Source organism: Cornus florida, unplaced genomic scaffold (assembly GCF_030987335.1).
Source record: "Cornus florida cultivar Cherokee Brave unplaced genomic scaffold, ASM3098733v1 CherokeeBrave_3.0.0_Hap2_Chr04, whole genome shotgun sequence".
NCBI classification, from domain to species: Eukaryota; Viridiplantae; Streptophyta; class Magnoliopsida; order Cornales; family Cornaceae; genus Cornus; species Cornus florida.
The window spans coordinates 43,986-58,764 of NW_026775574.1; the positions used below are offsets into that span (position 1 = coordinate 43,986).

Here is a 14,779-nt window from a genome sequence, read left to right on the forward strand (position 1 = left end):
TGCTGCAAAAAGGATTGAAAAATTCCTCTTCATAAAAATCAGAAATCTGGAAATTGATATTTGTCGGCCAACAACGATCAGTCCGCTCATCAAGTAATCTATGGCGACATGAAAAATATGAAATTTTCATAAGTCTCAGTGTCTAACACATCCTTATCCACCGAAACATTGTCATCAACCAGCGTGTTGACAACACGTTGACCCAATAGTTGAGTCAACAACTCAACTTGTCTCAGCAAAAACTCTCTCTCGCTTTCATGTTGCATGGGTAAGGGTTCAGCCAAATTCTGCATCCTACGATTTCCTCCTCTCGGTTGTTGTCGTGGAGGCATGACTGAGCAGCCGGAAAGCCGAACCTAAGCTCTAATACCAAACTGATGCCGCCTTACTAAGAGGCGACAATCAAATTGTCTTTCACAGCAATTTTAAAATGAAATAAAAGAACGATGCAAGAGAAAAGGAGAAATTGCAAAGCAAATGTTATTTGCTGTAAAAATAATAATAATCTCTTTAAAAAAAAACTGAATGAACCCTAGAAATTACAAGGCTTTATATAGAATTTCTTCCTCCCCAATCCTAACCTTATATTAGCAAACTACCAAATATAAAATAAAACCAAAACAGGAAAGCGGCTGAAAATCAGAAAACTACTCAAAAAGGAAAGCAGATGAAAATAAGAAAACTGCTCAAAATAAGGGAACTTTCCAAATATGAAAAATTTCTGAAAAACACAAATTCCCTTGCAGAAATTTGAAATTCTGCCTGCATCAACTAGAGAAGAAAGGAATGTGCTCAAGAAACACTACATGATGACACATATACAGTTTATGTGCAACAGGATCATAACATTGATACCCCTTTTGACCTTCAACATAACCAAGAAACACACACATCGCAGAACGTGCAGACAACTTAGTACGAGCTGCTAAAGAGAGAAGAACAAAACAGCTGCAACCAAAAACTTTCAAGGAAAAATAATCTGGAGGCTCACCACACAATTGTTCAAAAGGAGAGATACCCAAAATAACAACAGATGGTATTCTATTTATTATATGGATGGCAGTGAGAACAGCCTCCCCACAAAAACTACTAGGAACACTGGCAGATAACAAAAGAGAACAAACAGTCTCCATGATGTGCTTTCGTTCAGCAACACCATTCTGCTCAGGAGTTTCAACACAAGAGGATTGCAAAATTGTGCCATCGGATTGCAATAAGTCAAGGAAGGGACTATAACCATACTCTCCACCTAAATCATATCTAAAACATTTCATAACAGAGGAATATTGAGTGTGCAAAAAGCACTAAAGATGGAAAAGAATTCAGAACGACGCTTCATTAAATAAACCCAACAATATCGACTGTTATGACAAATACAACGAACCCAAGTTGAACCAAGAATCACGACAGAAAAGTAAACACGCCACACAAAGAACACAAAGATTTATATGTGGTTCGGCAACAGCCTACATCCACAGTTGGGATCCGGCGAAAGTTTTCACTATGTGTAAAATCGAAGATTATAAGTTTTCAGCCCCTTACTCTATTTCTATACGAATTTCAGTCTCTCTCTCTTCCCCCACTCCAAACCCTAAGCACCCTTATATATCGGGCTACAAGAGACTAATTAGGGTTCACGGCCCATGAGCAAAAAACGAGTCAAAAATTTTCCTCGGGGCCAAGCCCCTGAACCCCAGAGCCAACAGGTCATCGGGTCGCGCACCAAATTCGGGCCACAACATCACATCAACTATAATCAGCAATAAAAGAAACATAATATCTGGACCCTCCTTTAATAGAAATAGGAGCAGGTCCCCACACATCAGAATGAACTAAATCGAAAGGTGTCATAGAAATAGTAGAACTCTTATTAAAGGGTAAGGCAGAAAATTTTGCAAGTTTGCAACCACTACAGTCAGAGATATCATGACTACGTAAATTACCCAAAACATCAGTAGAAATTAAATATTTTAAGCGAGAACTAGAAACATGTCCAAGATGAGAATGCCATAAATAAAAATTTGACGACCGTGGACTCAAATGAAAAGAAGACAAATCAACAGAAGAAACAACTATAGGTATAGCTGGAACATGGAGCTTCTCTAAAACATACAATCCTCCCTCTCTATGACAAGTCCCAATCAGCTTCTTGGAATGAAGATACTATACAACACAACTGCTTGAAGAGAAAAGTACAGAATATCCCGAATCAAACAATTGACTAATAGAAATTAAATTCAAAGTAACTTAAGGAATGCAATAAACAACAGGATGAGACAAATTTGGAGAGACAATTGTGCCCATACCAGCCAATGGCATAGATGTGCCATTAGCAGCTGAAACCGATATAGGTGATGGAGGGGGGAAAACAAATGTGAATAATGAACTATCACTGGTCATATGGTGCATAGCACCTGAATCAAAAACCCAAGTGGTCCGAGATATACCTGAGAAAGCTGAAGACAAACCTACCGAGGAAAAGACTGAAGGAGCATTTGGCCGATGAAAGGAAAAAAGCTTCTGCAAATGGTCTCCCAGACAATGCGGGAGCTGACGAAAATGATTCATGCCCAAATTGTGCAACTTTCGTAGTGTATAAATTGTTACACTAATGCTGCTGTCCATAATTTATACCCCACATATTTTTGTCATTGGTCATCTTTAAAAAGAAATTATTTAACCAATCAAAAGGATTGTGAAAAACTACCAAACTAAAGTGAACAATAGTCGAACACAGTCCCAAAGCGATGGAGCGGAAGATGGTGCGATGCACTTGCAAACCAGAGTTTCACCTCGAACTCTATCCCCAAGAATGACTTCATTCGATATGACTATTCTGGATCATTTCGAGTTATAACAAAGTCACCACTATATACAATAAGGGCAGTGGTGCAGCCCTTGTGCTTCTTGATGAAGAGAGTATGATTTGCCTAACTCTGTGTGTACCCGACTCTTTTCACAGCAGTGTTGAACCTCTCTAACCAAGCACACAGCGACAGTTTTAACCCATACAATGCTTTATTTAGCTTGCACACTAAATTCTGACCATTGGCAAGCTTAAACCCTGGTGGCATAATCATATATACCTCTTCCTCCAAGTCACCCCGAAGGAAAACATTCTTTACATCCGGCTGTTGAATACGCCAATTCAAATTGGCTGCCAAAGAAAGAAGGACGCGTATAGAACTGATCTTGGCAACTAGAGCAAATGTTTCCAAATAATCAATCCAATAGATCTGAGTGAAGCCCTTTGCAACTAACCGGGCTTTATATCTTTAATTGTTCCGTATGCATGATACTTTATAATGTAAACCCAGTTGCAAATCATTAGTGTTAGAAGGAGTAGACATAGGCACCTCAGTGAGAAGCTCCCCCAGAATGGGAACAGGCAATGGAAGGAGGCATTCCCACTGAATGGAAGACGGATTCTCCACACGAATAATAGTCTCCCCCTGTAGAGAATCCCAAGGAGTGGTAAAAAAAGGAACATACTCAAAGAATGTAACATCCATGGAGACAAACCGACAATGAGTGGTAGGGTTATAACACCAATACCCTTTCTAAGTGGCGGAGTATCCAAGAAAGACACACCAAATTGCCTTAGGGTCCATTTTGTCCTTCCGACGTGAATGTGAATATAACAAACACCACCAAACACTTTCGGAGGGGCAGTAAACAAAGAAGTGTGACTGTGTAAGACAAAGAAGGGGATTGATAGCCAAGAACCCTAGAAGGAATGCGATTGATAAGGTATGCAACTATTAAAATTGGATTGTCTATCAAACCTCTTGTGCCGATACACCAAAACAAAATCGTGTAGCTGAAAGAAAACATCGTCATATTACAAATGTGACCTATTCTCTTCTAATTGGGATGGGAGTGCCTAAAATTTATTTGGTAAAAAAGGAGGCAAAACCACCATACATAAACTCTCTTCCATTATCAGATCGAAGGATTTTGAGGGGACAACCAAACTGAATTCATACCATCTTATGAAATGTTTTAAAAATGGAAATGGAACTTTATCTTTGGCTTTCACAAGATAAAGCCAAGTATAATGACTAAAGTCATCAACAAAGACAACAAAGTAGAGAAAACCAAGTAACGAAGTAGTAGATTCAGGACCCCACACATCAGAATGAACAAGCTGCAAAGGAGCTGTACTTTCATAAATACTAGTTGGATAACAAACACAACATTGTTTGGCAAGAACACGTGTTTCACAACTCGACTCCAAAGATTCAATAGAAGCAAACTGGGAAAGCATATGCTTCAAAACAGGAATAGGACCGAGTCTATTATGCCATCGAATTAATAGATCATTTTTTTTTTTTTTTTTGATAAGTAATAATTAATAGATCTTTATTGACATTACTATTCCTAACACTAGATTGATTTGCAACATAATAAGAAGTTGGCCTTGCGTTCAGCAAATACAAGTCATTGTCTTCACGTCCATTGCCAATTGTCTTCCTCGTGTCCAAGTCCTAAAATACACAGTGAGACGGAAAAAAAGTTACACCACAATTCAAGCCTTTTATAACGTGACCGACAGAAGGAGGTTATTGGTAAACTTTGGGACATGAAGAACATATAATAAGGTAAGATTAGGAGAGGTAAAAATAGTTCCCTTCCCCGCAACGAAGGAAGGTACCATCAGCCACTCTAACCTTATCCCTACCAAAACATAAATTGTACGAAGAGAAATCAATTGCCATATTAGTCATGTGATCAGTGTTCAACTTTAAGAGATAATCAAATTGTTATGACAAAAGTAACGAACTCAAGATAAAACCAAGAATCAGGACAGAAAAGTAAACACACCACACAAAGAACACAAAGATTTATACGTGGTTCGGCAACAGCCTACGTCCACGGTTGGGATCCAGCGAAAGTAAACGTTCACGGTTAGGCAACAATCTACGTCCACGGTTAGGCAATAGCCTACGTTCACGGTTGGGTCGTTGGGTTATTAGCGGGTCGCGTTGACCCAGCACCAAATTCAGACCACAACATCACAAATCTCCACCTTAGCTCGAATTACGCCAAGCTCTACAATCTCCAACTACTCCTTTCGCCTCCTCCATATGTCCGTAAGGGCCTCAACAACTGCAAGTACCAATCAAGTCCATACAGTGTCTGAACTTGAGTGTAGGAATGACCTTAGAGTCTGGAGAGATGGAAGAATCTCTAGGTGTTGAAGCGACTGGTGGAAGTGGCAAGGCTGGGTTTACTACTTTAGTCATTGGAACATGATTAACTACTCTTTTCCAGAGACGAGCATAGACACGAAGAGCTGGTGGGATATCAGAATCAAAAACTGGAGTTGGAAGAACAGACTCTTGAAGAACAGAGTCCTCCAAACGACAGTCTTCCAGGGAATAATAAGGAACATCCTCAAAGAAAGTTACATCTGCACACAAAAATTGTTTACGAAGAGTTGGATTGTAACATTTATATCCCTTTGAGTGCTAGAATAACCTAAGAAAATACATTTGTGAACACGAGGATCAAGTTTGTCTCGTCTCGGGCTTAGATTATGAACAAAACAGACACGCCCAAACACCTTTAGAGGAATGGAAAAAGGGTTTTGTTAGAAAACATCATTTGGAAAGGTGATTTTCCTTAAAGGACCCTATAAGAAATGCGGTTTAAAAGATAAGTAGCAACAAGAACTGCATCTGCCCAAAAATGTTTTGGGACATGCATTTGAATTATTAAGGCAAGAGCGATAGCTACGAGTGGGTCATTCTTCCATTTAGCAATTCAATTTTGTCGAGGGGTATCAACACAAGATGTTTGATGGATAATGCCCCTCGACTCAAGAAACTTTTGAAAAATATTAAGTTTACATTCAAGCGCATTGTCAGTTCTAAGAACAAGTAATTTTGCATCAAACTGATTTTGAATTTCAGTATAAAAGGATTGAAAAACAGAGAATACTTGAGATCTATCTTTAATAATATAAACCCAAGTTAAACGTGAATAATCATCAATAAATGACACAAAATAACGAGCACCAAATAAACCAGTAGTACGAGCTGGTCCCCAAACATCAAAATGTACTAACTCAAAAGGTTTCAAACTTTGATTATCAAAACGAGATTTAAAAGTAGCCCGACGATGTTTACTACGTTCGCAAGTAGTACAATTAAACTTAGAAAAATCAACTAAAGAAGGGACCAAGGCTCGAAGACTATTTGAAGAGGGATGTCCAAGGCAACAATGCCACTAGTAAGCTAAAGAATAGGTGGAATGTAAAGTAGTCGGAGCAATGGTTGGCTGGAAGTAATAAAGACCATCCTTCTCAAACCCCCCACCAATCGTCTTCTTCGTCTTGAGATCCTGAAAGACACAACTGGAAGGAGAAAAACTAACAACCGATGGTGAGAAAACATGAGAAATATCATAAAGAAGAGATGGGTTACCTGTCATGTGATCGGATACCTCTAAATCAATGATCCAAGCTGCAGAAGATGAAGCATGGAGACACGTATTACCTAAGGTAACAATAGTAGCAATGGAGGAGGGCTGATTTGCGTGCTCACGCTCACGCTTTACCAGAGAATCATACTCAACTTTGGAGAGAATGACTTGTTCATTCGCAAGAGTGGGAGTAGTCTCCTCTGAAACCGAAGCTTGATTAGCCCAAGCTGGATTGCCATGAAGAGCCCAACAGAAGTCAACACAATGATTGTTTCGACCACAATGAGTACGTTTCTTGCTGCAGCGACCCCCTCTGCCACCACGAGTACCACGACCTGGGTTGGAAGGACCTTTGCCCCCTCATCCTCCACGGAAAGTATCAAGTCGCTCAATATGAACAACAAGAGCAGAGTGGTTGTCCTTCTCAATCACACGGGCATGAATAAATGCTCTTCAAACTCGAGCAAAAGTCTCACTAGTCGTAGTTATCTCCTTGCCAGACAAAATCTACAAACTGATTAGAGCGAGTTCGGGTTTTAGTCCAAATAAAAATTTTGCCACCCGAAACTCCTCCCTATGCTATTTTTGTTCTTTAATGTCTGTTGTCAATAGTTGGTAGACATTCAATTCTTCCCACATACCCTTCAGCTCTGAGTAATAATCTTCAACAGAATGATCTCCCTACTTGAGATTAAAAATACCCTAGTACATCTAATATATACGTGAAATATTATTCTTTGAAGAATACATCTCCCTGAGATTTTCCTAGATATCTTTGGCAGATTCTAGGAATGACATATTGTTGAAGATCTCAGGCTCCAAGTTGTTCTACAACCAAATCATAATCTGAGCATCTTCTTTCTCCCAAGCCTCAATAATCTTTTTATCACTGGTGGGTTTGGCTGATTTAAGATAGGACAGTTTTCCTCAAGCCTGTAAGAACATCTCTACGGCTCGAGACCATTTAAGGTAGTTTAAGCCTTTCAGTTTGGTGCTGGTGATTGACCCAAGAAGATGAGATTCATTAGTATCCATAACAAGAGTTGCCGAACAAATGACATATAGTAGCGAGAGGGAGCCAAGATAAGAGAACCAAGATCAAGCCGAGATGAACCCGAGAGAAACTACTGAGGAAAGAGCCGAGGAGGGATCTGATAGAGATTGCCGAGACGAGAACCGAGATCATCGAGGAGAGAATGCCGAGCAAAGATTGTTGGGAGAAAAGCCGAGATGGAATCAAGATCGGAGTATAAGTAAGACCTAAGAAGCACGGACACGGATACGACACGATACGAACACGGCAAATCCAAAAAAATTAGGATACAAACACGGCGAATAGTGTATATATACGTTGTAGTACTTTAAAAATTACTGAGTGTTACTATTTTTCATCAACCTCACAATGAAAAAAATACACAAATCATAACTCATAACTAAAACTATAAAAAAAGAACAATCTTGCAGAGTTATAAAACCAAATGAAAAACAAGACATTAGAATAATAACTAGTATCATTTAATCATCATTGCAACTTTACTCCAAATACAAAAGCACAGACAGAAAGGACTATTGACATTCATGACTGTTTAACATTCAAGACTTTATTCTTAGCACTTAACATTCACAAAAACCTAAAGGCTAGTCCTCAAAAAAGATACAAAAACAAGTCAATGTACTATCATCTATTCCCACACCCCTAGCGTGTCGGACGAGTGTCCGCGTAGTGTCTGTGCCGTATTCGAGCCATGTCCGAAAATTAAAAAAATAAAAATTTCCAAACACGTTTTTTTGGTGTGTCCGACACGTGTCAAACACGGATTCTTCGCCCATTTTGGTGTGTCCATGCTTCCTAGAGTAAGACTGAAAAAAATATATATATATATTAAAGAGGGATCGATTTCCGCTATGATATCATGTTGAAAGAGAGAGAGAGAATATATGAAAACGTATATATTATTCAGTAAGTAATACAATAATACAATAGTGTTTATATAGGAGAAGCTACGGGAGTAGGTGAGTGGAGAAGAAGTAAAACCTATACATGGTAATTCTATATGTGGTAATGAGGGGTAGGTGAAGGCGGCTACAGAATTCAGAAAACCCTAACATACAATGTAATCTAACTGTACACGTGTCACAACTCATACAATACTGTACAACAATCATCAAGTGAAACAACTTGAGAAAGCGGAGTTGGTGCCGAAGGGACAGGGCAGACGGTTATGGGAGCAGAAGCTTGAATCGACTGTTTCACAGAAACAATTCCCCTGGAGGGGTATCACGCGGAGGAATAGTAAAACAGGAAACTTAAAAACCAAGGGTTAATGGGAACCACCCACTCTAAGAACCAAATGAACCACTATAGTACTGCGAAGAGACATCCATGGATATAAAATGCCGCCTACAGGGAGGATGGTAATACCTGTAACCTTTCTAAGATTGAGAATAACCCAAAAACACACTTTAATGCCTTGGGGTCAAGCTTTGTACAAGATGAACAAAACACACTCACCCGAAGACTCATGGGAGAATCAAAAAAAGAGATTGATTGGGATATAAGATGAACAAAACACACTCACCCGAAGACCCTGGAAGGGGTATTAAAAATGTAGACAACTGTAAGAACTACAACTCCCCAAAACGACTAGGGAACATTCATGCCAATGCAGATGGCTCTGCCTAAGTCAAGGATCTAGTGATTATTTCTCTCATAATCGCCATTTTGTCGAGGGGTTTGAACGTTAGACACCAGATTTTGGATTCCAAATTATGTAAATAACCGTTGTACCTCCCCATAAGTGTACTCGGTACCATTATTGCTTCTGAATTTTTTACTGGTTAAAACATACTGAATCTGAACCACTGTCACAATTTTTTTCAAAATAGTATACACCTCATTCTTGGTTTTCATGAGATGGACCAATGTAACACGATTATAATCATCAATAAACGACACAAGATTTCGAAATTCAAGACTGTCAATACTAGCAAAATTTGTCATAGGAAATAGCTGGCTGCTCACTGGTGTGAAAGCCATCATGAAAGGAAAAGTGATAAAAGAGTAAAATTTAGTACATTCATTATACATCTTAGCTCGTGGGTGAACACAATAGCCTATTTTTATATTTGTGTTAACTATATTAAGTGAACATGGTTCATTAAATTCATTATTAAAAGTTCATATATGCACTAGACTTTAAAATGGACTGCTGATTTTTTATTTTGTTTTGGGATAGATGTGGGTCCTTAATTGAATATTAGATGATTAATTCCTATCAACATTCGATTGACAAAAGTTTTGGCATGATATACAGTAGTTTATATATGTTAATTTATAGAATAAAGTTTTTAAAAATATAAAAAATAATGGAATATGATAAAAAAATGAAAAAACACAAAACGATTTTCTTTTTCTTGCTTAGAAGATAGAGTATGCTTAGATTAGGGTTAAGGAGATTTCTTTTTCTTGTTTGCAAGGTACAAACCCGTTGGGTCTCCTGTGAGATTGAGGCATGGAAGGTAGATGCCTCTCGTGTTTAAACGTGAACCTTCATGTCTAATTGTGAAAATATTTTTCATGCTTTTTTTTTTTTTTTTTGATAAATAAAAATATTTTTCATTCTTACCTTGTTTCACCTTGCAACTTGCAAATAATTTCAAACTTTGGTTGAATTTATAAACTTCCAATGACATTCCATAATTGTAGGCTGAAATTAACGTATGATTACTAATTTCAGATTTTATAGGTAAATCAAGCTCAGAAAATATGACTAAAATGTTGCTGATGGACAGAATAAAGGCATTAACAATTTGATAGACAGATATTATAGATGAACCAAAATCATAATGCTGCTGACCGTATAGGAATGGATGCTTATGACTATCAGATCTGTTGGAGAAAGAAAAAAGAAAATGAACTTTTAGAAGCTTTATTTTAACTACAGTATACAATTCTCTAACTGTTTGTCCGGTAAATTTCAGTAGCATCTTATCAATATATTTTTTTATGTAGCATCTAATATAAGGAAACTTGACACCAATATTATTGCGCACATCACCTCAAAATTTAGCATTTGATATAAAGAAAGTTGATACAAATAATATGCCACATTTCCTCAAATCTCAATTAAGGTCCAAGCCAACCCGCATAATTTATATATATGTCCTTGTAACGAAGGGATCAACAAAATATGTTCAACGATACATAAACTTAGTGACATACTGCACTGCTTATGTGGCATTAAATTTTTGGAAACTTACCCATCATTCTGAGGTAGAAGTAACTCCTCCCACACAGAGTTACAATATGCATTACCTAGGGTGCGAAATAAATCCAAGATTGTACGTTCCCAGACCTTGACATCCAGTGTTATAGATCTTACCTGTAGTTAGTAGGACAAACTATTTCATTAATCATGAGCTCCCAAGTCAAATCATAGTGTTAAAATAAATTCAGGCAATTCATACAGCCAATTCATAGTGATAAAATTAATTACTTTTTCTTCTTCTATGCTTAAACTTTGGGTATAGTAAACCCCAAACTTATATATATTAAAGTCAATATACTGTCCAAAATATATATTCAATCACAATGCTCATTAACTAACTTTACCAGTATCAGTGAGGTTGTGGCAGTTGGAAGCTATGACAGCACATATAATTCATAAACCTCTTCATGTTGCTATTTGAAAACTAGCAACATTTATGCCATCGTGTAAATTTAAAAGGGATAAAGGAGACATTGCGGAATGGACAAGAAGGATAATCAGCAATGAAAATTAAAGTTGACTAAGTGAAGCTGCATATTAGTATAACACTATAACATTAGTTCAATTAAAGTGTTAGGTTATGAGGCCATTGGATGGAGCAGTGATGTCTGGGCTAATACTATCAGCAATAGTGACATTCTCCTATCATTTACGGAATTTCATCAAAGCTGTTCAGTGATAAGCGCTGAATACTGTATATTCAAGCGCCCTAAATTACATTAACAAAGTCCAGTTATTGATTATTTTATGTAGATTAACTCCATTTGCATGTTTTTATGCATTTTCAGGTTAAAGTGCAAAAAGGAAGCAAAAATGATGCCTTGTGGAATTTTGAACAAAAAGGGTGCCATTTCTGAATTTCTGGCAGCAATGATCCTGACTTTTGTCGCCATTTTCGACCTAGCAAACTCAAGAACTGGACTTCCATCATAACATGAAAGATTTAGATCTCTGAATCAGCTTTCCAAATCTTCAAGCGGTTCATCATTTGGAGTGCGGAGCAGAGAGTTATGATCTTCTTAACAGAGGTGCGCAGAACTGCCTGGCAGCACTGAAGTACTGCCTTTCTCCCCATTTTCGACCAACCAGACTTGAGAATTGGGTCTTCATCAAAACATGAAGTTTTTAAAGCACTGAATCAGCTCTCCAAATCTTCAAACAGATCAGCATTCGGAGTTCAGGGCACAAAGTTATAGCAGTTTTACCAAAGTAGGTCAGCGCTGAGCAAGAAGAGCATGTTGCACATTACACTAATTTAGAGTGCTCGAGACCACTTTTCGAGTGCTCGAAAATCAGGCAGATTGCACTCGGAAATGGCTCAATTTCAGCCACTTGCACATTGGTTTCCTCAATGCCATCTTCCTTCTTTATGAAGTGGTTGGAGGTATTCCTTGGAGGAGAGAGAGAGGGTTTTGTTGGAGAATAAAAGGCTACCAAAGGCCACACATTGGCTATCCTTGAATTTTGGCAAGAATAGAGGGGAGAGAAGAGAGCAAGGAGGAGAGTGTTCTTGAGTGCGACAGTAGAGCTCGAAAATGAAGTGGTATTCTTCTTCTTCTTCTTCCATTTTTGTATCAATGGAGAGCTAAACCTCCATCTAGGGAGGTGATGAAGCCTCCTCTTTTGATCATGTTCTAGATTAGGCTTTACTTTTGGGGACTATAATGTATAATGTGTGGAAGTTTCATAGTCTAAGAGCATATTCCTTCTTGTAATGAATTTTAATGTGTAAATGGTTGATGTAAGTTCATTGTCATATCTTTGATGATTCTTGGATCAATCTTATTGCTTTTATTTTCATAGTGACAATGAAAATATAGACTATGAATGTTTTTCAAGGCATGTTGATTTTGAAACTTGATATTCCATTGCTTAGGTACCTCCTTTGATGGCTTATACTTGATTCCTACCTTCATGTGCTTCACCATTTGATTGAAAGCTTGTTGGTCTTTTGCTTGAGATAGTGTATTTGATTCTACACCTTAGTTTAAGTAGTTCAACTATGGTAGCTTTTGATGGATCATTCTTGTTTTGATTAAGTGAGCTCCTTGATGATTATTAAGCAACGGAGTTGCTTCATATTTCTTGACCATTGCATATATGCTATTTATCCCCAAATGTAGACCTAATCTAGCATGTACTTAGGGCGTAGTGTGGATTCATCTCCCTAGTCGTTTCTACTTGTATCTCACTTCTTCAATTTCATTGCAATTTATTGCTTTATGCGCTTTTAATTTCCTAGCTTAAGTGACATCCAACAAAACCTCTATAAACCCCTTATCATTCTAAGAACAATTCTAGACACTTAGGTTGCCATAGACTAGCGCAGTCCCAGTGGTTCGACTTACCCGACCAATAGCCCTATTTTACAATGATTCGTGCTATTGCGAAGGTTGATGTTAATTGACCAACCGATCATTCAGATATGGACTGATAGCATCTCTTTTTCCTACAATGGATGATGAGATAGAACAACGAATGTGGTATCTGGAGGAGTTTGGCAGTGTTAGGCCAATAGGACTTAGGTTGGCAATTTCACAAATCCAAACTGAGTCTATACTTTCGCTCTAATTTCTAGCTGAGTTAGAAAATATTCAAAAGTTGGTTAGTGTTTACCTCCCAAGGTCGAAGATAGAATTCAGGATACACTCAAGGATGCATTGGTAATCTTCGTCTACAAGGGTATAAAGGTAAATTGAGACACTAATGCACTCACCAAATTAGGGTTTCTTTGTTTACAATATTTCAATTTGATTTGAACCCCTAAGATGTTTTAAACTCGCATGAATTAGATTTCGGAAACTTCCATAAAGAAAATTTTCCAAGTATAAATCTGCAGAAGATTTCGATCTATCAAGGTATCGATCAAAGCCTTCTGATTCTGGAGAGATGTTGAACGACTTCAGACTGGATCGATCGAGCTGTTCAAAACAATGGTTTCCAACATGGTTTTTAATTCTGTAACAACCTATTGTCCCTATCTTGCTGCCTTTAAATACACAAGACTAGGATAAACTTAAAAACGACTCATACATCATAATAAGAGAATATTTTTGTGAATTTTTTAGTGCATCTCTTTTTCAATTAAATTAACTATCCACATTAGTTGGTGAGTGTATTCATATGTGTTGACATCAATTGTTGCGTACTACAAAGATCAGATAAGCACTACAATTCAAGCAACTAGTGGCTACGACCGAAACACTAGAGAAGTAGTTTTGTGAGGAGCGAAAGCTATTGACAAGTGGAACTACGGACTGAAGACTTTCAGGGGAAAGTTTGGAGTCTTCTGTGTTAAGGAGATAATTAGGATTCTTGGGGTAGAGTTTGTTAACCTAGGTTGTAACAATTTTTCTTAATAGTGGATCTGGTTTGCCTGGACTAAGTCTAGTGATTTTTCCCTCCTTAGTGCTTTCCAAGTAAAATACCGAGTCCAATGTTTATTGTTTTAATTGTTGTGGATTGTTTACGATTTTAACTATTTGAAATATAATTATTTTTTTTTAGGTAATAGGGTATCCGGGGCTTTGCTCCCTCTAAATCCCCACGACACTATGTAAAGCGCCCCTCCACACGGGTTGGGTAAAGATCGGGCTTTCACCCATGAGCGTGGCCCCAATGAATAGTTTGCACTCAAGGAGGTTCGAACCTTATACCTAATGCTTCATGAGGCACCAAGCCCAAGTGACTTGCCACTTGAGACAACCCCTTGGGGTTTATTTAATATATGTTTGAGATTGAATTTCTGTTTTACTTGTTTTAATTTAAGATTAGTTAAAGCAGTTAATCAGTTCGACAAGACCTATTCATCCCACAGGTCTAGATTAGTGGACCTTACGCGACTCTCTATCAGAGCCTCAAATTCCAGTCCTTCAAACTTTTTGCCAGGTTTATAGGGCTGAGTGGTGATACTCAGCTAGTGTTGTCCACCACAGGTGATATAATCCTATCAATTATGGACCTCCCATAAAGCTGCTTATATGTGGATGGGTAATATCTATGGCGGGGTAAAATGTCAAGGAGGGAGGTGGTCGTTGGGTTGGTACATAATTCTGCTAACCAAAAGAAGAGAAATAAGAATGGTA

At 37.9% G+C, this 14,779-nt stretch overlaps 1 protein-coding gene across 8 annotated transcripts in view; it reads right to left on the minus strand.

The window, feature by feature from the left end:
• The window catches only part of LOC132302401 (ADP-ribosylation factor GTPase-activating protein AGD4-like), a 123,420-nt gene that overhangs the window by 21,625 nt on the left and 87,016 nt on the right, over positions 1-14,779 (minus strand). For all 8 annotated transcript variants that reach the window (XR_009480819.1, XR_009480821.1, XR_009480820.1 and 5 more), the window contains one exon: positions 10,687-10,808. Coding sequence is in view for 5 of the 8 variants with exons in the window: in XM_059799234.1 (XP_059655217.1) it covers positions 10,687-10,808 (122 nt within the window). In the remaining 3 variants the exon portion in view is untranslated. The remainder of the gene's footprint in view (positions 1-10,686; positions 10,809-14,779) is intronic.